Source organism: Equus quagga, chromosome 13, assembly GCF_021613505.1.
Source record: "Equus quagga isolate Etosha38 chromosome 13, UCLA_HA_Equagga_1.0, whole genome shotgun sequence".
In the NCBI taxonomy this organism is placed as follows: Eukaryota; Metazoa; Chordata; class Mammalia; order Perissodactyla; family Equidae; genus Equus; species Equus quagga.
The window spans coordinates 45,677,557-45,703,728 of record NC_060279.1 but is presented as its reverse complement, the minus strand read 5'-3'; the positions used below and the strand labels follow the sequence as shown (position 1 = coordinate 45,703,728).

The window sequence follows — 26,172 nt, the reverse complement described above, 5'->3', positions numbered from 1 at the left end:
CATTTTTTAAAATGCCTTGGTTATTTAAGGTTCCTAAAGTGTGCCCAGGTCTCCTCCTCTGAATGTGTGAAAACCAAGAGCCGGAGAATGGCAAAATCGCATTTCTTTCACTCATTTATCCATCCATCCATCATTTATTTACTGAGCACCTGCTGTCTTCCCAGCACCGTCCCAGGCCCCAAGGATTCAGTAGTGAGCAAAGCAGACATGGCCCTGTCCTCATGAGGATCTTTGTTTAGTGCAGAAACTGAACTCTAAACAAATAATGATTCACAGAAACACGCAATTACAAACTGGGATAAGGGAAGAAGCGTGGTTTATGAGCAGGCCTTGGAGATATCAAAGGAGATTGACCTGACCCAAGGTTTTGGGGCTGGGAGTGGGTGGTTAGAGAAGGTCTCCCTCAGTGATATTGGGCTGAGGCTGGAGCAGGTGTTTAAAAAGAGGGAGCCAAGCCCATTCCAGCCGGAGGGAAAAGCAGGCCTGTGACAATGGCCCAACCCTCTGCACGGCCCTGGCACACTTCCTGCAGGGTGATATCCCCCTCTCCTGGCTGCTCAGGGCTGGATCTAAGCTGCTCCTACCTGCTGCCTTTTCAGATTCTCTGATTCTTGGAAACAAAGAATTGGCAGGACAACTGAAAATGACCAGGAGGAGGATATACTGGGTCCCCAGCTCTTCCGGTGGCCTCATAAATCTCGGCTTGGATGTAGGTGATGACATGGCTTCAGGACTTAGCTACGTAAGTAGATCTCCTTTTCATCACAACACTAGGAAACTGAGTTGACAGGGTCTTCACAATGGTCATAAATTAGATCAATGGTTTTGTCCTATAATTATTTCACCTTGATTTTTTTAATGGTCCTCAGGTTTCCACAATTAGATGGATCATAATCCTTTGTCATGATACACCTTCATGGTTCGTGCCTCTATCTTTCTATCCCTCTTTCTCTGTCTCGTCTATTAACTATTTTTCTATGTATTTACTTTTAATAACATAATCAGCAACTGTAAACCCATCAATTCACAAGCTCGGACCTTAACAATCACATCCAGCCATTGGTCTTCCTCCATCTCGTTCTCTAACCCTCACCCCCGGAAGTAACCATCATCTCAAATCTTTTCCCAGTGATCCCTTGCTATGCTTTTAAGATAGTGTTTATTCTACGTGAAGTCCTAGAAGTGATATATCTTTTTGTTTTAGTTTTTTCCCATCTTATCAAAAGCATAACATGGAATGTTTTGGGATTTAATTTTTTTGCTTCTTGATTTCTTTGTGGTAGGTTTACCTCAGAGGGTGACTGGGTCTCACATTCTGTGGGTGACTAACTATAGCACCCTTTATTCTTGTCTACAGTGTTTATTAATAGGTAAAAACCCAGGAAGGTAGAGTGACCTGCCCACTGTCACCCGGCAAATGGGGGGCAGGACCAGGGCTGAGACCCAGTTGTCCTGACTCTTGGCTCAGTGCTCACTCCCTGCCCTGCAGCTTTTCTTTTATTTACTTATTTTTATTGAGATGTAATTGACATATAACATTATATTAGTTTCAAGTGTACAAAACAATAATTCAGTATTTGTATATATTATGAAAGGATCCCCAGAATAAGTCTAGCATCCATCACCTCACATAGTTACAAACTTTTTTTCTTGTGGTGAGAAATTTTAAGATCTACTCTCTTAGCAACTCTCAAATATACAATACAGTATTATTAGCTATAGTCACCATTCTGTACATTACATCCCATGACATTTTATAATTGGAAGTTTGGTACATTTGATCCACTTCACCCATTTCACCAAGCCGCCACCCCCTCTCCTCTGGCAACCACCCAGTCTCTGTTCTCTTATGTATGAACTCTCTTTTTTCAGATTCCACATGCAAGTGAGATCATACAGTGTTTGCCTGTCTCTGTCTGACTCTGGCTGCCTTTCTTTAGGAAGCTGGATGTGGAAAGATCCGTCTGCCTTGGGTGGCCAGCCCAACACTCCCTCAGGCAGCGTTTATGAGGTCTGAAACTGATGTGTTCTTGCTTTTTCTTCCCCAAGAAACCTTACACTCTGGAAGGTGGCCCCTGGACCCAGCAGGCAGGGAATCCTGCAGCACCGGAGAAGGCGGAGGGCCTCCCTTGGGGGAAGTACTCTGCTGCCTGGAGAAACATGATTCCCTTCCGTCCCAAACCAAAGTGAGTCTTGAGGGGGAGGACGAGGGGCTCTACCCCCCAGGGCAGTGACCCTCAGACCTTCACACCCAGACCCCTCCTAAAGTTACATAACCATGCCGACACACTCATGTCGCCCACCACAGCCCAACACCTGCAGAGCAGCCTGAGGCACACCAGGGAGGCACAGCCAGCCCTTCGTTCATTCATTCATTCATTCAACAAGGATTCACTGAGCCCTTACATGTGCCAGGCACTATGCTAGAGCGTGGGGGAATAGCAGTGAGCAAGACAGACGAGATCCTTGTCCACCGTGGACCTCACATGGGGGAGAAAGACAACAGTCAAGTAAACTCATAAATACACATGTGACTGCAAGCTGTTTGAGGATGGTGCTGTGGAGAACCATGGGGGTGCAGAGGGACAGTGGAACAGTGACAGCTTGTGCTTTAGCTCAGACCCAGAGGACGAACAAGATTTTACTAGGAAAGAGAAAGGGAAGAATGATCTGGCAGAGGGAAGAGCATGTGCAAATGCCTGGCCTTGGGATGGAAGGAACACAGCGTGATGTGTCCAGGAACTAAGAAGGAGGCCAGTGTCACTGGATAGTCATGTGCAATGATGGGTCTGGCACGAGTTGAGCCACAGAGGGAGGCAAATGCTGGGGGATCATGCACGTCCCCATGGGCCGCATTAAGGATGATGGTCTTCATTCTAGGAGAAGTGGGAAGCCCTGATGGCTAAATGCCCTGTGATCTATCAACAAACTGTAGTTGTTGTCCTGTTTTTATGTCTGAGCTCTTATCAATACTAGCTAGATGGTTCCCACTGAATTGATCTTATCTCCACCAGGATCAGAGTACCTTGGTACCTTAGTTCACCTGGGCAACCTCATCTCAGAAATGCATGTCTCTGCTGGGCCTTTGGAATCCTGGCACCAGCTCATAGACTCTCGCCCCCTCCTCTGTGAGTGCAGATGGCCCCACGTACCTGCCGCAGTGTCCCACCCTCCCTTCAGTCTCTTCTCTCTCCAACACACCTGGCAGAGGCGTGGCCAGCCCTGCCCGGACTGCACAGTTCCAACATGAATGCAATCATTATTTCTGCATTTGTGAATCATTCCCAGAGATATGACCTGATCATTCTTATTTACTTTTTATTTCATTTTTATTTTTTGGTGAAAGTTACATAAGCAAAACATAGAAAAATTAAACCAATGAGAATGTCTTTTCCTGTTCCTTTGCCAATTCTAATTCCTTCTTCAAAGTCAACCACTGTTAACAATTTGAGATAAATTGTTACATAACTTGATATAACAATTTGATATATATTACATATATATCATTTTGTCTGCCTTCCCTTATTTCTTCCTTTTCATGTAAATAAAAATACACTGAGTTTCTTAATCTGCAAATGATTTTTTCCTTGCTTAATCTTGTTAGAGCTTCTTCCACGTTCTGCAAATAGATCAGCTCGAATTTTAGACACTTCTGCTTTGTTTTCTACAATATGGATTTACTTTGGTTTTTTTCTTTCTTTGCAAAGCATTCCCCTATTGATGAGTGTTTTTGTTGTTTCTGGTTTTTAACTATCACAAATAATAGAGTCATGAAAAAAAATACTTCTCTGTACACCCTGATGACTGCACTGTGGCTCTTACATTGTTATAATTCATCCCTTCAAAATCTTGCGCTTGACTTATTTTTCGTCTCGAGAGCCTGTGTCACAGGGTGACCACGTTGCCTGGGACTTCTCTCCTAGGTTTCCTGCCCCGCAGCCCATGGATGATGCTGGCCTGTTCTCCTACCTCTTGTTGTCATGGTTGACCCCACTCATGATCCGAGGTTTACAGAAACGCTTAGATGAGAACAGCATCCCCCAGCTGTCAGTACATGATGCCTCAGCCAAAAATGCCGAAAGGTAAAGTCACATTGAGCAAGCCACGGGATTGGTTAGAGACCATGTCTCAGGGGGATGGTGACCCAAGATGCTTAACACTAGCAGGTGGGGTCCGTCGTCTAACAACTAGAGAATATCGTTTCTTCCTTTGTAGCAAGACCCCTCACTCTAGTCTGAAGCTTCTTAACCTGGGGTTCATGAATCTCCTGAAATGGTTTACATATTTCATACATATGGGCTGGAGATCTTTTTCTAGAGCAAGAATTCACCTCTTTTATCAGATTTGCATTGGGGCCCAGGACCTCCTCCTAGAAAGTTAGAAATTACTGCTTCTAGTCCCTTTTGCTTTTTCTTCTGGATCAGGTATTTATCTGTGTCACTGATCATTAAATTTTGGGTTAGTGGTCCAGTCACTTAATCTTTGAGCCACCACTAACTAGTTGTTTGGTTACATTTCTTGTGACACCTACCCCACAAGGCAATATGAGGATCAAATGGGGAAAACAATGGTAAGTGACTTGAAATGTTCCTACCTCTGGCTAATCCATAGGCACCAGGTGTGCAGTGGCCTTTCCCAAATGTTTTCCAGGAAGTGGTGACTCGTGAGCGCCTCCCTGAGAAGAGCGCTCAGTGGTCGGGGAGTCTGTGAAGTGGCGCGAATGAGAGCCAGTCGCAAAGATTTACACACTAAAGTAGTGTGTTGAAGGCACTGAGAAAACAGAAACTGTTTAACCTTTGACCCATTGCTTCTCAGATTTGTTCAGTAAAATAAAGTTTCCAGGGAACACCTCTTGGATAATGCCAAATGTTGGTCAGAGCTCACCTCTTACCAGCTACGATGTCAGAAAAGTTACTTACCCTTTCAGGGCCTTGTGTCTTTATGTATAAAATAGGGGATCATAAAATTTATCTCATGGTCCTTCATACGATTGTTGCGAGAATTGCAAAGGTGATACATTCAGTTTAAAGCACTTGGAAAAATGCCCGATGCATGATAGGCAACCAGTTAACTGTTAGTTGGGTTGGCTCTTCCTAACCATTATGAGCACAAGCTCTCCTGACCTACTTCCACTCTCCCGGGTCACCCATGCTCCCTTTTCCATTCCGTAACTCACCATGTCTGTCTACCAACACCTCTGCAGTCACTCCATTTTCAGATGTTTATTTGAAAAAATAATTATCCATGCATTCACACCTTTAAAGGGGTTTCTTTCTGTATGTTCACCATTTAACAGGCAGAATTCTGGGATGCATTGTCCCTAATCCTTCAGAACGGCTGCTTTGGCTTCTGTAAGGATTTGCTGACAAACTGCCAACCATCACTGTCACCCCCACTGTCACCACAGCAGCAGCATCACCGTCATGCCCACCGTTATCTTCATCATCATTTCCCTCATAATTCCTCACATTTTTTCTGATTCTACACTTACAGAGCATTTCCCCATCCATTATCTCCTATGACCATCACAATAGGGTTATGAAATCAACAGGGCAGATATTATTTCCTCATTTTACAAATGAAGAAACCAAGGACAGGAGAAGTGAAATGTTGTTTCCTGAGTCACGTAGCTAATGAGTGGAGGAGGTAAAATTTGAAACCAAGTCTTTTGAATCTGAGTCTGGTAATCATGGCCAGAAATTGATAGGACAGCTGTGGGCAGGTATGGAAACTTGGATTTGTTTAGTCAAAGGAGAGCCAAGTCTGGAGCTTGTTGTCTCTGTGGATTGTGTCATGTGTGGCAGTAGGACTGGAAAGAGGAGAGGTGGCCCCACGGTTTGGCCTCTGACACATACAGGTATCATGGGGACATTTGTGCTTTGCTGAGCTGGGGCCGAGACCCCCAGTTATCTGGGCCATACTGATAGGCACTGGATGGGCCAGCTGTTTTGTAACCCAGGAAGGAAGAAGAAGCCTGGAGTTTTGATTGCAGCTGACAGAAAATACGACAGAAAGATTCTCTTGTTGATTGTTCCCTTCTGGTTTTAGACTGGGCACAAGTGTCCATGTCTGGAGGAGTAAAGGGTAGAAAGGGCTACAACTGCTTGCTGTTAGAGACTTGGTGAGATTCTGGGCAGAGTATGGGACCCAGAAGCTGATAGAGCTGTTTAAGAACATGCATAGGCTGTGCTGCTGTTGGGCCCTGGGGACAAAGGGTGACCCAACAAGGGAGGCCATTCTGTCCACCATGCTCTTGCTCTGTAAGGAGTAGAAGCTTCAGGGAGCACCTGGAGTCCCTTGGCATTGTCCTTAGTGTTCTCATCAAGGGCAGTGGTAACTGCTTTCCAGACAGTGGGACCAGATGTGTGGCAGCAGGAGCCAGGAAGTCAAAGAGCAGATGCCAACATGGGGCCTGCTGCTGGGAGACTGGGCTGTGGATATGTGGACAGCATCCAAAGGCTGCATTAGACTCTGGAAGCCCCAAGCACCACAGAGACTATTGTCGCTGTCACCTGCTCCTGCCTCAAATATAATTCTAATAAAGAATAAGAAAGCCAGAAAAATTTTAATTTTTTCATGACTTCTTTGATGCTTTTCTGAAATATCATATATCAAATTTTTTTCCAAAAGAAGTGTTTTTGGTGTTCCTGTCTTGCTGGTGTAACACAATCATCCTAGGCATCATTAGCTTGGAATGTCAAAATAAGGACATGCTCTCAGCTGCATGATCCAGCACTGGGCACCTTTTGGGGACTTTGAAACAAATGAGAGTGCTTTATGAAGGCCAGTGTTCTGGGTGTTATACATTGTAATTTGTGTATAAAAAGGAAGAGTGACATTATTCAAAGTCCTAGGCTACTTCCTCAGCTAACTGTATTTCAGGATAACAAAACAGTTGATGAGAGAAACTTATTTTTTATAGAAAAACTCAAGCTACTAAATACGGAAGGAGTGATAGAATTAGAAAAATTACCATTTTGCCAGCCCTAATGGAAGTGGATCTAGGCAATGGTTGTCAATGATGGGGAATTTGGCAATGAATGAGTCAGGCTGACAGGCCTTAACCTGCTGATCCACCTTAGCGTTACTAAAAGTGGGACCAGGCATTGTGCGTCTTGAGATGTGATGCACAAGGAAGGACACCACAGCACCTGTTGAATATTCTTGCAAACCGACACGAATTCTGAATTTCATTCAGCCTCTAGGTCTAACTAGCAGTCTAATAGGAAATACAGAGGATAGAAGATTATGTTAGATGACACCACAGGGACACAGTCAGTCAAATCCAGAATGTGGTAAATTCTACAGGATAAATAACTCAGTTTCTTCAAGAAGTAAATGGCAGAAAATGCAGAGGAGGGGAAACTGTTACAGATTAAAATGACGCGAGAGGCCTATCAGATTTGTCTTTTAACGTGATGTATGGACCTTGTTTGGATCTTGATTTAGGGTAAACTAACTGTAAAAATATATTTTAAAAATAATTAAAGAAATTTGAATACAGGCTGGATATTAAATGCCATTAAGGAATCATTGTCACCATGTTATCAATATGTAACTATTACTTCTTATTAATAACAATTAGTAGTTATTAATATATATTGTTATTATGGTTACTATGGGTTTTTTTTCCCAAAAGCCCTATGTGGGAAGAGACACATTCTGAAGCATTTATGGATGAAATGATGTGTCTGGGATTTCCTTGAAATACTCCAGCAAAAACAGAGAAAAAGAGGAGGAGAGGAGAGACGAAACAGAAATGTCAAATGTTGATTATTCTTGAAGCTGAGGAATGGGTATCTGGGGAGACTCCCTATTCTGTTCTCTCTTCATTTGTTATGTTTGAAACTTTCTGTAATGAAGCTTCTAGGCTAGTGAGCCCTAGGACATTTGAGTGACACATGCAAAGACATTTCGCTTGGCTCGATGTTCCTCTTTTCAAGACTTCGCCTCCTTTGGGAAGAAGAAGTCTCCCGGCGTGGGCCTGAGAAAGCCTCGGTGCTTCACATGATGCTGAGCTTCCAGAGAACAAGAGTTCTTTTCGCTACGCTTCTGGGCTGCTGCCTCTGTCTCTGGAGCCTGCTGGGGCCAGTAAGTGGCGGATGTGCTGAGGTTGGAGCACTCCAGGCTTTCGGGATTAGCATGTTCAAGTCTGTGCCAGGAATTGGGGGTATTTGCCTCTCAGCTGCTGCTCAAAAAATGAACACCTTTTTTGGGAATTAGAGCTAGTAATAGCAGTGTGAGTTCTGCAGCCACTGCTTGGGTTCAAACCTTGGCCCTGCCACTTAAATGCTGAGTGGCTTTGGACAATTTGCTTACCTTCCCTGTGCCTTAGTTTCTTCAAGGAACCCCATGACACTCTGAGCAGTGGACCTCATAGAAACCATCATGTGTATAATGGACAGCACAACGTCACCTGCCTCATAGGGTGACATTACATGAGATCAGTATATAAAGCACTTAGAGTGTGGTCTGGCTCAGTGCATGCCAGCTGCTTCGAGAAATGGCTGAGCAGCTCTGGGGATGTTGGGGCAGGAACTAATGATCTCCTCCATGGACCAAGGATGGGAGGACTCGGCTCTATTTCCTGCCTTCCAGTTCCTCAGCCCAAGATTCTGGTTGCAGAGAGTGAATCTGATTATCCCAGCTGGTGTCACATGCTCACCAGTTGGACAGAAGAGGGTAGGACACTTTGATTGACAATCCAGGCTAGTCTGCATGCAATGGGGCAGGTGACAGTCTCCCCAGGAGAAAACTGCGGCGCTCTTACCAGCTAAGGAAGAATGGATGCAGGTCAGGAAGAGACAACAACTGATGACACCACAGAGATATGCTCCCTAGGTAACGGTTAGTGTGCCGGATGGTCTCCATTTGTCCCTCCAGATCCACTCTCTGCCGCTGTCCACCCTGCCCTGTGCCCCTAGTGCATGACCTGTATGGATCACATTAATGGGGTCCCCCTGCACTCTGGCTTCTGGTTGGGTTTGACCTGTGGGAGATGCCAACAGGAGACCAGAGGGAAGGAGAAAGTGAGGGCAGGATATTTATTCCTCTCACTGCCTCCCTCCCTGGCACTGGAGGTCAGCGACCAGGCTCCTGTGAGGAGCCCTTTCTGTGTGACTCTCTCCTTCTGGGTTCCAGCAACCTCCTCCTCCCCCTCCCCTTAGGTCTGGGGAGGTAACAGTTCCCTGATGTCACTGGCTCCATGGTATGCTACCATCCCTGGTTGGATTTCCTAAATTCTGCCCACACCTTGTAAATAGTCACTTTATTAACTTCTGAAATACCCCATTAACATGTGTCTTCTGGTTCCCGTCAGGACCTGCTACAAAGTAATGGAGCTGGGATTCAGATCTGAGTCAGCTGAACTCCTGAGTCTCCTCCGACTGGACTAGGTCCTTCCTGAAAGCAGGATTGTGCTTGAGTCAGTTTTGACCGTTCAACAAGCCCCCAACATTGACCCGAGGACCTCACACAGCCTACCTCTGATATTTGTTGCCTGATGGAAGGATTGGGAGGTCTGAATGATCCAAACTCCTGTTTCCTTTTAGGTGCTGATCATACCAAAGATCCTAGAATATTCCGAAGAGCAGCCAGGGAACATCGTCTATGGAGTGGGACTCTGCTTTACCCTGTTTCTCAGCGAGTGTCTGAAGTCTCTGAGTCTGTGCTCCTGTTGGGTCATAAACCAGCGCACAGCCATCAGATTTCATACAGCCGTTTCCTCCTTTGCCTTTGAGAAACTAATGCAATTTAAGTCTCTAACACACATCACCACGGTAGAGGTAAGTGGCTGGGACTGCATGCGGAGCCCGTGCTTCCCTACTTCTCCTCCAGACATCGCTGTCCTGAGGCCAAGGGGGGGAGAAAAGGGAGTTAGGAGAGGGACGGAAGGAAGAAAGAGAAAGGCAGTAATTCCTAGGGTGAGTGTTGATGACCATCAAGAATTGCCTCTGGGGTTATAAAAGCAGGTCAACAATAACCCAGGGAGATGCCACTTGAATAGATGGACCTGGAGAGCTTTTATCTATTCATTCAACAAATAGTTACTGAGCGTACTCTGGGCCAGGCCCTGTTCTAGGCCCTGGGATATGGCAGTGAACAAACAGACACGAATTTGAGTAGAAGCACATTGGAAAGTGCATCCCCAGCCAGTCTGGGGAGGCGCGTATGAGGACTCGATGGCTCAGGGAAATCTTCCAGGGAAAGCAATCACAGATAAGCCCTGTGCTGTGAATTTTCCTCTCTGCAGAAGAGGAGTACTGAGAGCTGCCTGGTGATTGCATTGATGCGTCAGTTCCTGCCCTCACTCTCCCCGCAGCGTAACACAAACAAACGCTGACAGAGATTGGAGGAAGATATTCCAACTCAGGACCCCTAGTCATGGGGGCACTGGAATTTTATATATTTAACTTCCATTGCCCTGTTTTTCTGTTGACTACCAGTTGCCTTGAGGAGCATGGATCACTTTGGCGCTGGAACATTTTTGTTTTGGAAGAGGCAGTGCTGCTTCGGCTCCTCGCCCTCAGGCCAAAGCCCCTTGTGATCTGACAGCAGCAACTTTCCACCTCATCTCCTCCCATATCCCCTCCTCCAGCCCAAGGTTAGCTTCCTCCCTTCCCGCCAGGCTGGGCTAACCTCCAGTCCTCAAATACTCCAGCCGTGTCCATTTCCTGGCAACGTTGCTCATGTAACCCCTACCCCCTGCCCTTTGGAAATCCCATTCATCCTTCAAGGCCCAGTTGAGACGTCCTCTCCTTACTGATAGTACCTCTAAACCCCACCCTACACTCCCACTACCCACCAAGCACAGATCTGGCTGCTGACTCATATGAGCCCCCTTCAAAGACAAGATCCATGTTAGATTCACCACTCTATCCTTCGAAAGGCCCAGCATCTGACTTACACAGGACAGACGTCCAAAACGTGCCTGCCGAATTAACCATTGCCACCAAGTGGATGTTTTTTCTAAACTCGAGTGCTAACACACATAAGATATTTATTGTTATCATCATTACTGTTATTCTTCATGATTTTATTAGTCCTGTGACCTTAGACAACTTGTTCAGCTCCCCTGAAGCTGTGGGATTGTTGTCTCATGGGGTTAAACGAGTTAGTACATATGCAGCACGTGGAAAGGTGGCATGATTCATGTGTTCAGTTGTCTCATTAATTTCTGTTAGGCCTCAAATATGGAGGATGCACCTGGCTGAAGGGAAAGGATCCATGGCAGCCAGCTTCGTGTTGATCCCGGGAAAGTCATCGTAGTGATTGCAGACTTTCCATAAGCCAGACATCGCCCCAAGGGCTCTACTTACTTAGCTCAGTCAGTCCTCTGACAACCCTCTCAGGCAGTAGTTTATGTTATTGTTCCCGTTGTCACAGAGGTGGAAACTGAGTCAAGGAAAGAGAAGGAATCTTGTACAAGGTCACGTGACTGGTAAGCAGAGAGCCTGGCTGCAGAGTCCAGGCTCTGAACCAGTAGACTCACCTCCCTCCAGAAGTAGACCTTTTGTACTGAGGCCTGCCTCGGTGCCATTTCTGTACGCCTCTGTTCTGAGCACCTGCTGTATGCAAAGCCCAATTTACCCAAATATCTTCATAGAAGCAGAAGACAAGATGGCCCGTTTGGAAGTGGAGATGGAAGTAGTTGCTCACAAGAGGGTTTCTGGGGTGTTGCTTCCATAGATTTTGTTTTAAAGATAATTTCAAAAATAACTGAATACATTCTCCTTGGAAACAAAATAAAATAGTATAGATGACTCCCTTGACCTCTTCTTATGACTTTCCTCATGCCCGGAGGGAACCACCATTATCAGTTTGGCATGTGTCCTTACGGACTTTTTAAAGTGTATTTAGCGCACGTGCAAGTTTTTGCATAAATGATACTACGTTTGCATAGTGTTCTGCAATTACCCATAGAAACTGTGTGGCATAGGTTTTTTGGGTGATTTCTTACATTAATGGTGCTGCATCGTTTATGTTGCTTTGTAGCTTTTTCTCCATCCTCATTCTGTCTCAGCTTCCATGTTAGGACATAGAGATCGTCCTCCTGCCTTCTCAGTGATGCTTCCTCATCATTACAGCACTTTCTTTTTTCCCCCATTTGTATTGAAATATAATTGACATGTAAGATTGGATTAGTCCAAGGAATACACATAATGATTTGATATATGTACATATTGCAAAATGATCACCACAGTAAGTTAACATTCATCACCTCATAGTTACAACTTATTTTCTTGTGATGAGAACTTTTAAGATCTGCTCTCTTACCAACTTTCAGATAGACAATAAGGTATTGGTAACTATGGTCTTCATGCATATTTATAACTAGAAGTTCTTACCTTTCCCCCCAGCCCCGTTTAGCACTTTCACTGTGCCAAAATGAAGCGTTTTATGCGCGTTCTCTCATTCAGTGGTCACAGCAACACTATGAAGTAGGTTGTTTTGTTATTTTCATTTTACTGAGGAGGCAACCAAGGTACAGAGAAACTGACCGATGTGTCTGTGGTTCCACAGTTAGTAAATGACAGGTCTGGGACACGAACTTGACAGTTTGCTCCAGGAACTAATGCTACCTAATATTTCATGCGTGGCTGCTGCACCCTTCCCCACCAGTGGGCAGTGAGGACGTTTGCGGGTTTTGCTGCGGTGAACAGGGCTGCAGCAGACATCCTTGCATGTGCCTCCTCCGGCACAGCTGAATGTTTCTCCATCGAGAAATGAAATTGCCAGGTCCTGGGGTTCGTGCAGTTATTAATTTTCAGAGATTCTGCTAAATAGCCTTCCAAAGTGGCTGTAGCAAGTTAAGCTCCCTGATACACTTTAGAATTTGTTAAAGGCTCGGCCCAGGCGCATCCTGGGAACTGGAAGGAGATCAGCTTAAAAGGAAATCACTTCCTAAGGGATTCAGATTGGTCATCCTAAAAGACGCTAATGAATTAGTTCCTAAAATACTTCCTGACTGGGAATGTCAGCTTTCATGTAACACTGAACTGGGCCGTTTGTGTTGGGAGCAGGGAAGTGGGCCAAACAGTCAACAGCAAAAGAGAGAAAGGAAAAGGAGAAGGAAAGAAGACTCAGCTCCTGCCTAAAAAATTCAGTTATTACTATTAGCAGTAGGATGGATAGAAGAGAATAGAATTAAATGACATACAAGAGAATAGAAGACTAGAAGCAACTCTCCAGAATCTGGAGATTAGTAGGAGCAGCAATAATATAGTAAAATAGAACTTGTATTGATCACAGTCTATGTGTGCAGACACTGTATATCGCATTGCCATTCTCACAACCGTACAAAGTAGGTATAATGATTCCAGATTTTCAAGTGGAGAAGCTGAGGCTCAGAGTGGCAAAGTACACTGTCCAAGGTCACACAGCTAGTAGGAGGAGAGCTGTGAATGTGGTGTGTCTGCCTCTGCTCTATCACCCTGCCTTTCAAGGCTTCCTGCAAGGAGAAGGCATGGTGAGGCCACCTGCTGCGTGCATGTGTGGCTCCTCTTGGGAACCTGGAGAGGTGATACCTATGCCCAAGGACTTGCTCTCTTACAGGCCATCAACTTCTTCACCCGCGACACAAAATATCTATTTGAAGGGATGTACTATGGCCCTCTGACCTTGTTCTCTGGTTTGTTCCTGATTACCTGCAACATCACCTCCTGCCTCGTTCTTGGACCCACTGCACTCATTGCCACTGTTTGCTTTCTCCTGATTTTACCATTGGAGGTAACATCATTCTTTTTTGGGGGGGGGCGGGGGGAAGATCAGCCCTGAGCTAACATCTGCTGCCAATCCTCTTTTTGCTGAGGAAGACTGGCCCTGAGCTAACATCCGAGCCCATCTTCCTCCACTTTATATGTGGGACGCCTGCCACAGCGTGGCTTGCCACGCGGTGCCATGTCCGCACCCGGGATCCGGACCGGCAAACCCTGGGCCGCCAAAGCGGAATGTGCGCACTTAACCGCTGCACCACTGGGCCGGCCCCGGTAACATCATTCTTTGCTACCTGTTTGATGCTGGATGTTCCCCACAACTCCCAGGGCTCTGGAATCTGGGTACTTCTGCGTGGGAATGGTGACTCTTGTTGACTGTTCGTTCCACCATGGTTAAGATTCAGCTTCAGTTCCTACAGCAAAGGGTTCTCTGGCCACAATGTTGGCCTAATAAGTAAGAGGTGACTCTGACTGATGTGCGAGCTTCACCTCGTGGGCTTCTGTGAGGGATTATCTGCTTCACAGATCTTCCTCAGTGGGTATGCTCTGTATAGGGTGTTTGTTGCTTCTCTTCTCCCCATAACAGGCTGACGTAATAATGCAGACACTATTTAACATTTGGCTGAGCACAGTATGATGGGTAAGGGAAGCAAAGTGGCTGCCAAAGATTCAGGTGAAATAAACTGGGCAAAACAGGAAGGGAGTCTTGGGTTAAGCGTGCTCTGAATTACCGAGTACTTTCCTCCCTCAGCGCAGGTTTTGTGATCAAGGGCGATTGTGATAGTCAGAGGGTTCAGGGTTCCCGAACGAGGAGGAGTCATGGCCGCAGCCTGGCTTGGGACCCAGGAGAGAAAAGCCCCTGGATGTGGGAGTCAGGGGTCCTACCCCGAGGGCCTGGAGAGGCCTCCACTGGGAAACCTTCAGGGGGCCCTGAAACTTCGTGTCACGGGGGACTCAGTGCAGGATTAAAACCAGGTGCTCAGTCCCATCTAGGATTTACCTTTGGAAATACTCCCAGTTGTCCTGCTCAGGCCAGGCTGCACTCTTCTGCCCTTGTCAAAAGGAGCTCTTGCTGCATCCTGACTGCAGGTGTTCTTCATCAGAAGGATTGTGAAGATACAGAATGACACAGCTGATGTCAGCAACCAGCGCATTCGTGTAACCAGTGAAGTCCTCACCTACATTAAGCTGATTAAAATGTACACGTGGGAGAAACCATTTGCCAAAATCATTAAAGGTGCAGAAAATCTTGCTTTCTGCTCAGAGCCTGGGGATGTCATGGTGGGCCAAGCTTCTCACCTTCTGGGGACTTCTTTCATGCTCTGGGGGTTGCTCTTGCTCTTTGGAGAATGTTCTTGTGGTTAATTTCAGCGCATTTCTTTTTTATCTCCCAGACCTGAGAAGGAAGGAAAGAAAACTATTGGAGGAGAGTGGTTTCCTCCAGAGCCTCACCATGGCCACCTTTTTCATGGCCTGCACAGTGGCCATGACGTTGATGTTTCTCATCCACACGTGCTTACAGCTGAAACTCACAGCTCCGGTAGTAAGTGTTTGGGGTGCTCTGGTTCCCCGTATTGATAGGGAGCTTTCTCATGTGTCCTTTCCTACCACATGCCCCTCAAAGATCTGAAGGTTTTGCAAGTGCATAATACAAATTGGTGTGGTTCTCCCGACTCTTAGGGTGCTCAAGCTTTCTTCCACTCACCCCATCTGAGACACTGACATCCCTTGGATTTCGGCTGTGGAGATGAGGGCCAGTAGAGGCACCAGAGGCGCTGGGGAGGGGGCTGTGTACTTAAAACCCCAACATTCGGATAGACTCCTGAGATTGAGAATCCTAAATTGAGGCATTTCTCTGATCCTGAAATAGGGCCCTGAAAATGCACTTTAAATAAAGGGTGAGCGTCTCTGTCTTTCCCTTTGAGCTCTGACCCTGGCCCTGAGAAGCAGCAGCTGATCTCAGGGTCAGGGATCCCAGTCGTTGGAGGAGACTAGGTCAGGATGCTGCTCTTGGGGAGGTTGGAACCCAGCCTGGGAGGGCAGGAGGCGGCACCTGGAGCAAGATGGGGAGCGGGTGAGAGTCTGCAGCCATGGCTCGTTTGTGCTCCAGACGGCAGTCACCTGTGCTTGGCCCCGCACACACCAGAGAACTGCCCCTGAGTGTGAGGCTGGCAGCGCGGGCTGTGAAGAGACACCTTCAGCAGGACACGCGGGTCACACTGCACTCGAGGATGCAGGATTAGACTGAATATTCCTGCTCCATTGGCAGAGTCTATCTTTAGATTAAGCTGGAAGAAGAAAGGGGTGGAGATGGGGCGTGGATTGGCAGGTCCCATTCTGGAACCCTGAGGGCTGAAGGTGGTTTTCCATGGTCCGGGAAGGACTCCGGGTGGGAGGGAGGCATGATTAGACTTGAAGCATAGGGAGATTTTGAAGATTAGAAAAGAAAAGAGCATCTAAGGCAAAGAAGAGTAAATATGGTCTTAGCAGCAGTGAGAGGACCAGGCTCCACTGATAGTAGACAGAGCTCTCTCACGTGTGTTTTCTGTGCTTCCCAACTTTCTTCCTGTACCAACGTTATGAATTTGGGTACTATGCCAGTGGGGAAACTGAGCCTGCGGTGGGTGACCTGCCCAAAGTTACAAAATTCCCGGTGGCTAAGCTGCAACAGGAACCAGGCACTCAGACACCAGGACTTTGAGACGGATCCCTTCTCTCCACTTTTTCCAGTCTCCCCGATGCCAGCTTGGCCTCTTGTCAAATGAAGGGCCTGCTTGTCGGAAGCTGCAGGGTCTGGCGCTCTGGCTTGAGGCTCGGGGATGGGGGCCTCAGGGAGTGAGGCAGCAGGACAGAGCTATGACCCTCACTGCCTCCTTCCTGCCTCATCAGGCCTTCACCACGGTGGCCACCTTGTCTCCCTTGCGGCTGTCAGTGTTGTTTGTGCCCTTCGCAATCAAAGGCCTCACCAATTCCAAGTCTGCAGGAGAGAGGTTCAAGGTAAGTGGGCAGAGGACTGGCTGGTCGGCCCTCTGCTTGGGTGCTCGTTTGCCTCAGCCCCCATCGTGTTCCTCCTGAACATGAGCCCTGGCCAACTCAGAGTCCAGCCTAGGTGGAGAGGGGTTGGCTAACTCAGTGACCTCCTGTGCCCAGGCTGGTGTTGGGGCTGGGAGGACCGGTGAATCAGGCCGGCTCTGGGGCCCCAGGGAGGTCTTAGGATAGTGTATCCAACCAGGTCTCAGACAGGCAGTCTGCAAGCTCGGTCCAGGTTTGTGTCGGGTTACTCTGATGGTTTTGCTTTTAAAAAAATCATATCTATTGCTTGCATTTAGAAACCTGGACATTGTATATAAAAGCTCAGATTTCTGGATTCTCTTGAATCATCAGAAGATGTGGCAACTGAACCTATGGTCTCCCCTGGCCACAGGCAGCTGGAGCAGAGGTGATAGCTGCCCTGTGTAGATGCAACGTTTAGATGTGGTTTGCTGCAGCCTCTGCCATGCCCTATCACACCTCCAACACGGGCTGTGCTTTTCTTACAATTTATCTTTGTAGCAATGGGCTACTTCTTTGCAGAGCTGGTCTTGCCCCTACAAGCATCTGAGTTTAAAAACCCTAATTTAAACCAATTTTAAAAGACATTTCTATGGTCATCTCACTTAAATGCATTCAGTCCCCAACCTGTTTTATTCATTCACTCAGTCATTCATTGATTCAAAAAAATGTTTACTGAACACCTACCACCTGCCAGGCTCTGAGAGTACCATCTGAGCGTGACTGACAGGGCCCTGCTGTTAGGGAGTTATTACCCTGGGATTGGACAAAGACAATTAGCAAGTAAATTAACAGACAAAGAAGATAACATCAGATCAGACGAAGAGCGATGATGCCAATAAAGACTGTGATGTTCTAGAGAGTGTGTGGGGAGCGCTGGGGTTCTTCGGATGGCTGGAAGGAAAGCAATAAAATTTGGGACAGTGGTTACTCTGGGGGAGAGCTGGGAGGGTGTAGAGGACTTCATCCACACCCAGCAGTGGGGTGAGATGGGAAGGCCCCCACAGATGGGTCAGAGTTATAGCGCTTGGGTTCAGAGGCAGGCTCACGGATATGCATTATGTTCTTAAAAAAACTAAACAAGTAAGTGCCTACCTAACTAAATAAAAGAGGGGCCATGCACTTCCCAGTGACGACTGTGTGCCTTGACCCAAATGTTACAACTGGTCCAACTCAAAATGCCTGAGAACCAATTTAAAAAAAGAAACAGAGCACTTTTTTCTTTTGAAAATGGCTTTTTGCTTTGTTTTTGTAATGCTATGTGCTCATTTTAAAAAGTTGAGACAATGCAAAAAGGTACAGAGAATAAAAATTGCTCTGCATCCACTACCCAGAGAGAAAACAATCACCCGAGATGTCAGGAAGTCCCCTTCTAGATCTCTTTCTAAGCATCTCTTCGGGTAGAGACTTGTGAATACGGTTTGATTCCTTGAGCTCAGACTTCTCACCCACCTTTTTTATGCTTGAATTCTCACATAGTTCAACTCTTGTCTTTTACACACATGGAGATGGAGACAGACACAGACAGAAGTGAGCTGTCCACGGTCACGTTTTGAAATACGTGACCCAAAACAACACAGTGTGGTACATGGGCAGACCTTTTCACTTTTAATAGTTATAAGTGAAATCTAAGTAGAAAAGCTACACGTCAACACTATGAGTCAACAGCTGTTATCACTTAAGATGAGGCTAAGGTGGGTTAGGCTGTTAGCCAATGCAGAATAGAACTGAATAGAACTCATAGTGCAGGTAAGATGGAAATATGAAAGAGTGGCCTAGCCATCTGAAGTTTGGAAAACCTTGATTTAGAATTTTCACCAGCTGAAACTGGCCGCCTCCTAATTGGCGATGGTTCTTCAAACTTTTACTGTTTATTAGAAGTTCATAAACCAGACCAATGGGCAGGCCAGCAAACCGGGCACATGTTCCTGCTGGACTAAAGAACTGAGTTCCTGCTCCCCCCTTTCTTTTTGTCTGAACAGAAGTTTTTCCTCCAGGAGAGCCCTGTTTTATATGTCCAGGCATTGAAAGACCCCAGCAAACCATTGGTTTTGGAGGAGGCCACCCTGTCCTGGCAACAGACCTGCCCCAGGATTGTCCGTGGAGCCTTGGAGCTGGAGAGGAACAGACGTACTCCCAAGGGGACGATAGGAGCTCAGCCACCTCTAGGTGCCCTCAGGCCACAGGACAAAGGGGACAGCCCGGCCCCAGAGTTGTACAAGATAAACCTGGTGCTGTCAAAGGTAGCCTCATCCAGGCTATGTGGGCAGGATGGCCGCCAGACTTTTGGGGCCTGAAGCTAGGAGGTTGGCTGGGTACCCGGCCATTTCCTTGGCTAAAAACTGCCCCCTACAAATCTCCCTTTAAAATACAAATTTTTCATGGAGGGCAAATACAGAAAGTCTTTCATACTTTAGTGCGAATCAATGGATCATCTAAAATTGTTTTGTAATAGCAAGACCCAGCACAGTATGCTCTGTGTGTGCTGATCTCTGGAGGGACCAAGGACGTGGGGAGGAGAAGGAGGAGATTAAACTATCATTTTGTGAAGTTGCTAGTATGTCCCGGGCACTATCCTACCTGTTTCAATTTGGTTATTCTGTGAAGTCACCTTATCTCCCTTGTTTTCTGACTAGAGTCTGCAGAAGCCAGCTCTCCTGCTCCGTCCGAGTCTCACTTCTGCACCTTTCTTCTCTATTATCTATGAAAACCTAGCGATAGATACTGACATCGAATAGTAATAGATATCAACATCTATATCTAATGATAGATAAAAGATACTAATATCTAATAGTAATCGACACTGATATCCAATAGTAATAGATGTTAATATCCATCATCTATTTACACTTTCTCCCTTGGCGTCCTGTGGCTTTAATTTTCACAGCTGTGCTTTATCTCTAGCTCTGAAGTCTCCTCTGGGCTCCTGACTCAGCTGTCTGTTTAATTATCTCCTCTTCAATGCCTACCAATCATTTCAAAGAAAAGACCGAAAAAGAACTCTTGATAGTCATCCTCTCCAACCCACTCCCCAAGTCTTCCCCACCTCAGCAGATGGCACCATCCTCCTTCCAGTGGTCCAGGACTTGATTCTTTCCTTCCCTCCCTCCAATCCAATCCATCAGCGAGGGCTGTCAGCTCTGCTTTAACATCTCTCCCAAACCCAGTCCCCTCTCACCATAGTCCTCTCCACTGCCCTAGCCCCAGCCACCAGCATGCCTTCCCAGCTCCTCTAAGAGCCTCCTTCCAGCCTCTCTGTTTCCACTTTTGTCCTCTTACGATCCACTACCATGCAGTGGACAGAGAGATCTTTCTAAACTACAAACCACTTCAAGTCACTCTTGTGCTTAAACTCTTCAGTGACTTCCCACTGCACTTAGGGTACAGCCCAGGTTTCCCGAGCACCCTGCCCACCTCTCTGACCTTTCCTCCCATTCGTTCCCTCCACACCAGCTGTACCAGCCTTCTCATAGCTCTTTGGCAGCCAACCTTGTTCCTGTCTCAGGACCTTGGCACCTGCTGTTCCCGCAGCCTGGAACCTCCAGATCTTCCTGTGTCTGGCTCCTTCTTGTCATTCAGCTCTCAGCAGCTATGACACCTGCTTTAAGTAGACTCCCCTGGCCAACCTGTCTAAAATTGCTTTAACCCCCAACTCTCTGTCATTGCAGCCAATTTCATTTTACTTATATCGCTTATCACCATCTGATTGTTTGTTTGTTTGCTTATTTGTTTCATGGTTTGTCTCCCCCGGCTAGAATGTAAGCTCATGAGAGCTCTTTTCTTCATTACTTTGTACATAAAAGAAACACAAATGACTATTTGATTGTTGAATGAATGAATAAGTGAATGAGCGCATGAGTGAATTCTGTGAGTCTGGCTTTATTATCCCCATTTTACAGATAAACTGAGGCACAGAGAGCCTAAGTGACTTGCCCAGGATCACAGAGTGGAATAGATGCTGATCTGGAATTGGGTTTCTTACCCTACAAAGCCACCTATCCATGAATTCCTCTCTGCCACTTCCATGAGACTTCCTTCCTTTGAGGTTGCCCCTTCCCACCTCTATAGACTGACCTCAGAGGTCCTCTTGAGCTTTGCTTATCTGAGGGGCCCTGGAGTGGATGTGGCTATTTTGTTTTCCATTTGTCATTTTGTGTTCAAACAATAGACCAGCCCTGAGCAAGTGGGAGGATTGTGCTGTCCCAACGCCTGTCTGTCCTCCTTGGCTTTGCAGGGGACCATGTTAGGAATCTGTGGCAACAGTGGGAGTGGCAAGAGCAGCCTGTTGTCAGCCATCTTGGGGGAGGTAAGTGACTTGTGTCCCGTGCATGTCCACCCACAGGCAGTCCAAGCTCGAGTTCCCCCAGTAAGTCACGCCATCACTATCTTCCTCAAGGGGGTCAGAGCCAATATGATTTTTGTCAATGGAAAATGCGTGAGCGTGCACTGAGCGGGAGGCGGGTCGTAACTGTTTCTCCTCTTCACCCTGAGAGGCCATCTGCAGATCCAGCCTCACCTCTTCTCTCTGCTTTCCCCACCCTGTATGTAATCAACCAGCTATCAGGGTGGTGATACAGGTGTCTCAAAAATGATAAAATCATTTCATGAAGCCGAACTCAGAGTGAGACATGTGTCCCTTGTGAGACAGCATCAGGAGTGACATGTGAAGGGAGAACGGAGGAGGAGGAAGGGAGAAGGGGGTGGACAGAGGTGGCCCTCTGGATGGGATGGGCCGTCTTACTGGTACCCCAGCAGTAGAATTCACATGCCTGTTGGGTTCCCCTGCCCTTGAGACCTGAACCCTCTAATTCCATCGCTGTGGATGTTTTTGAGGTCTGCTTAGTCCACAGCCATGCAGATGTATGGCTCAGCCCATGCCTTCTCCGGTTTCCAAAAAACCCCCTCCCATTCCCCCAAAACATTTAAGGTCACATTGCACACCTCTCAGCAAACAGTGCCCTACCAAGGCCACAACACCTGGTGTGCGATTATGGCCACCTCCCCACGGGGGCTTCTCACCAGCTCTTCCCTACTCAGCCCCAGCCTCACGCCATCCGGGGGCTTCTTTCTCTTCATTCTCCTTTCTTGCCTGTCATCCCTCATTCCCACATTGTTGGGAGAACTAGCAGGTCCTTCTTTTATTTAGCTCACCCTCAGCTCCTTCTCCCAAATGTACATACCAGACTCATCTGCTCCTTGGGATGTGATCATGGTGTCAGTAGACTTCTCCCCTCATACATCAGTCTGACAGCTCGTTTCTTTGTGCTCCACGTGTTGTGGGCTTTCCCCAACTTCTTTGCAACTGGGGAGAAGAAAGACTACTTTTTCTTCTTTTAAATAGTAAAAATAGTTTGAATAGTACTTACATGCCAGGCCCTGTGCGAAGAGAATCCCATTTTTTCTTTCAACCCTGAAAACAACCCTCTGAGGAAAGCGCAGTCATTATGGCCAGTTTACAGATGAGGAACTAAGGCTCACTGAGGTGATGTGCCCAAGGCCGTCCAGCAGATAAGGGCTGGAGCCAGGGCTGAAACTCAGGTCCACCCAATGGAGGAGCGTTGCTTTTCCTCGCAGCACCGTCTCCTGGTGACTTCCGTTCAAGGCCACCTTTCTACGGGACCAGCCGTTTGTCAGTTTCCTCTTCAAATGAACTGTCACTTTGCTTCCAATAAAGGAAAACAAAAAGATGTCATTTTATAGTTTTGTTCTTATTAAAGCTTGACTCCAGATCAGAAGTAAAAAGCACAGAATGAGAAAGTGAAAGGAGCACAGGATGAGAAGATCCTATGCTGAGATGACGGGGATGGGGGTTATGGCCTTTATTTTTTTTAAAGTGTGTTTCTAAACTTATACAGAAAAGCAGGAAGAACACTACATTAAAGGCCCGTACACTCACCACCTCGATCAACATTTGATACCATTTGCATATTTGCCACATCTATGCAGAAACGTATTTTGTAGAACTATTTTATGACAGAGATTATGACCCTTTTCCACTAAATACTTCATCGTGATGTCCAAAAAATAAGGACATTTTTCCATCTAACCACAATGGCGTTATCAAACCTTACAGCATTACTAATAATTCTGTGATATCCAGGGATGGTCAGAGGTGGCCTGGAACTTTCCATCTCACCATGAAGAGCATGGAGGCACTGCTTGCTAGGGCATGGGCTGGGGAAAGAAGAGAAAAACTGCATGGTGTCTTCATTGCAAACCGTGGTTTCAGCCACAGCACCAACTGGCCTGCTTAGCTCCCACTGCTTCTGTGTTCTCAGGTCCTTCCTCATCTCCCGGGTGGGCCTGGCAGGACCAAGTTCAAAGTCCCATTGATACAGGAGAGCCCCCAGGGTCCCAGAGGGCAGTGGGGCCCTGGGCGCTGTGGCTGCCGAGCCTGGCGGGGTCTGTCCCTGTCCCAGCCCGGTCCTGAGGTTGGCCTCACTCTGCTGCAGATGCACTTGCAGGAGGGCTTGGTGGGGGTGCATGGAAGCCTGGCCTATGTCCCCCAGCAGCCCTGGATGATCGGGGCCAGCATCAGGGAGAACATCCTCATGGGAGTCCAGTACGACAAGGCCCGGTAAGCTTCTGGGAGGGGCACAGAAGGACGTGGGTGTGTGTGGCTGGTTTGGGGAGGGACCCCCAGCTGCTAATAGTAAGTTGGCAACTGCTAACACTGGCAGTGTGCTCGCTTATATGCATCACCATCGTTTCTCCTCACTGCGAAAGAAAAATTATTGTCATACCCATTTTCCAGACAAGTCAGCTGAGGCCCCAAGAAGTTAAATGATTTGCCAAAAGTCACACAGCTGGGAGAATATGATAAAGCCAGGATATGAACCCAGTGGCTTTCAGACACTTCACGCATAACTGTTATGCTATATAGCTCCAAATAACCCTCCCCTCCAAAAACGTTACTTTTAAACTTCGTTAGTATTAATTAATTCCTGACCCCTCAGTCAAAAGGTGAAACAAATGGGGTGATGAGGTTGTGCCACGTAGAGGAAATGAGTTTGGATTCACGGCCTTGTGGGCCACCCACCTTCCATCTGTATCCCTCCTTGCCCTTCGTGCCTCTCCCTCCTGGGGTCCTGGGCTGACCTGCTTGAGACGTGCACTTGGAAATCCCCAGTGAGGTCTGTTCAGTGAGGGACCCATGAAAACTTCCCTGAATGCTACAGCTGTCCTTCCAACGATGGTACACTCCGGTGTCCTTTGACTATTTGCTAGATTTTGCAATCTGCCCCTGGTAACAACACTGAGTGAAGAGAGATGTAGGCGTATACACTGGCCGTCTCCGGCTGGTTGTCCTCTGGGCTCCTCATCATCAGCTCCAATCCCAATTCATGAGCACCCTGTGTGCCCGATCCCCAGCCCATCTGCTCTCTTCCCAGATTGCCCGATTCCATTTAAGGTCGTCACTGAACTGCGCACCCCAGCGAGCCTGACACCCCCTGCTCTGTCACCTACATCTAACTGGTCACCAACCCTGGACAACTCTCTTCAATATCTCTCGTAGTTCCTTCTTTTTCTCCATCTCCCTGCCAGTTCTGGTCTGTGGTCTTTTGCTTGAACTGTTCCCACTGCCCCTGCCCTTGGCTTCCTGCCTCCAGTCTTCTCCTGCTCTGTTCCACCCTGTGTTCCACCTCCAGGCAGCCGTCCTAACCCACAGCTCTCATTTTGCCATGGCTCTGCTTTCAGACTGATATGACTCACAGGGCAGTTTTGAAATATCTGCCAAAAATAAAAAGGCACCAGTTCTTTGACTCAGCAAGCCCACTGCTAAGTATTTAATGCATAGATAATTTCACCCATGAACACAAAGACCCATAGACAAGAATGTTCACACTGCGTTGTTCACAGTAGCAAAAGACTAGAAACAACCTTGGGGCCGGCCCCGTGGCATACTGATGAAGTTTGTGTGCTCTGCTTGGGTGGCTTGTGAGTGGCCCGGGTTTCTCAGGTTCAGGCCCTGGGCATGGACCTAGTACCATTCATCAAGCCATGCTGTGGAGGCATCTCACATAAAATAGAGGAGGATTGACACAGTTAGCTCAGTGACAGTCTTCCTCAAGCAAAAAAAAAAAAAAAAAAAGACTAGAAACAACCCAAATGTCCATCAAAGGGGACACTGGTTAAATAATTTTGGTGCAGCCATATAATGGAATACTATGGTGCCATTGAAACAATATAGGGCTAATTATGCAGCACACAGACATATATGACTAGATTATTTCTGGACAAATACATAAGAAACTGTAATGGTGGCTGCTTCCAAGGAAAGCAACTGAGGGTCAAAGATGGGAAGGAGACTTGCTTTTCACTGTATCTTCTTTTTGTTCTGTTCAAATATTCACTAAGTGTGTGTATCTGATTAAAAGAAATGAAAGGAGGAAGGCAATGAGGAAAGCCTCCTGTGATTTACCGTTAGATGCAGGATTGAGTCCAAATTTCTTAGCATGGGGTGCAAGACCTCTCCCTTCCAAACTGGGCAAGGCAGGAGGTCCCGCAGCCCGGCCACCTGTCCCTTCAGCTCTCTGTCCATCACAGGTACCTCCAGGTGCTCCACTGCTGCTCCCTGAACCGGGACCTGGAAATTCTGCCCTTTGGAGACATGACGGAGGTGAGTGGGAGGTGAGCCTCCCCAAGCTCTCTGGTGACGGGGCCTTTGTAACGGTCTTCTGGAGTCTTCGGGCTGCCTCCCTAGGTAAGTACTGAGCTGGCCCTGCAGCTCCTGCCTCAGAGCCTCCCTCACCGAAGGAGGGAAGTTGGGGCTCACCTTACAGTGGGAGCTGGCAAAGAGGCTACCTTACCCCCAAGGATGGGGTGCTGACCTCAAACTCCTCCTCCGGGAGCAGGAGCAGATACCCTGTGAGGACAAGAAACCTCCCATCCAGCCCAACCCCTCACCCCCCGCCCCTCTCTGGGCAGCACTTCCTTTGCCGGTGGAAGCATCAGCCAGAGCCCCACAGCAGCGACTGGATTTCTGACTGTTGCACTTTCCTGGTGATTCACTGTCTTTCACATGAGCAGCCTCCTTTAATCCCATGAGATCCCTGTAAGATAAATGCAGTGTTCTTGTCTTGATTTTACTATCTAGTAACAGCTCAGTCTGCTGAGCGCTAACTATGTGCAAAGTTCTGTTCTAGTAGCTTGAATGCACTGTCTTAGGTGAGCATCAGAGAGCCCTGGGAGGTCGTACTTAATGTCCTTCTTCTAAAGTGGGACTATAAACCCTCGAGGGCAGAGAGCCTGGTTGTCTTGTTGACAGTTGCCTCTTCAGTAGGAAGAACAGGTCTGGTCTGTACAATGCGTCAAGAAGAGCACTGGCCTCATCAGGTTGTTTGAGGTTCGGACGAGTGGAGACACACACAGGGCTTTGAGTAGTGCCCAGCACAGAGCAAGTGTT

The 26,172-nt window shown here is 47.2% G+C and overlaps 1 protein-coding gene across 11 annotated transcripts in view; it reads left to right on the top strand.

Annotated features, from left to right (window-relative positions):
* Positions 1-26,172, top strand: part of ABCC11 (ATP binding cassette subfamily C member 11) — a 73,512-nt gene that overhangs the window by 9,043 nt on the left and 38,297 nt on the right. For 6 of the 11 annotated variants that reach the window (XM_046682341.1, XM_046682343.1, XM_046682342.1 and 3 more), the window contains exons 2-14: positions 600-742; positions 2,050-2,186; positions 3,924-4,082; positions 7,944-8,091; positions 9,552-9,785; positions 13,555-13,728; positions 14,805-14,952; positions 15,110-15,258; positions 16,605-16,712; positions 18,749-19,009; positions 21,001-21,072; positions 23,219-23,343; positions 25,314-25,386. In XM_046682341.1, the coding sequence (XP_046538297.1) occupies positions 644-742; positions 2,050-2,186; positions 3,924-4,082; positions 7,944-8,091; positions 9,552-9,785; positions 13,555-13,728; positions 14,805-14,952; positions 15,110-15,258; positions 16,605-16,712; positions 18,749-19,009; positions 21,001-21,072; positions 23,219-23,343; positions 25,314-25,386 (1,887 nt within the window). In that variant the 5' untranslated portion in view covers positions 600-643. Of the gene's footprint in view, positions 1-599; positions 743-2,049; positions 2,187-3,923; positions 4,083-7,863; positions 8,092-9,551; positions 9,786-13,554; positions 13,729-14,804; positions 14,953-15,109; positions 15,259-16,604; positions 16,713-18,748; positions 19,010-21,000; positions 21,073-23,218; positions 23,344-25,313; positions 25,387-26,172 lie in introns of those variants that run through there. The other 5 variants (XM_046682347.1, XM_046682348.1, XM_046682349.1 and 2 more) reach the window with 3 other exon arrangements.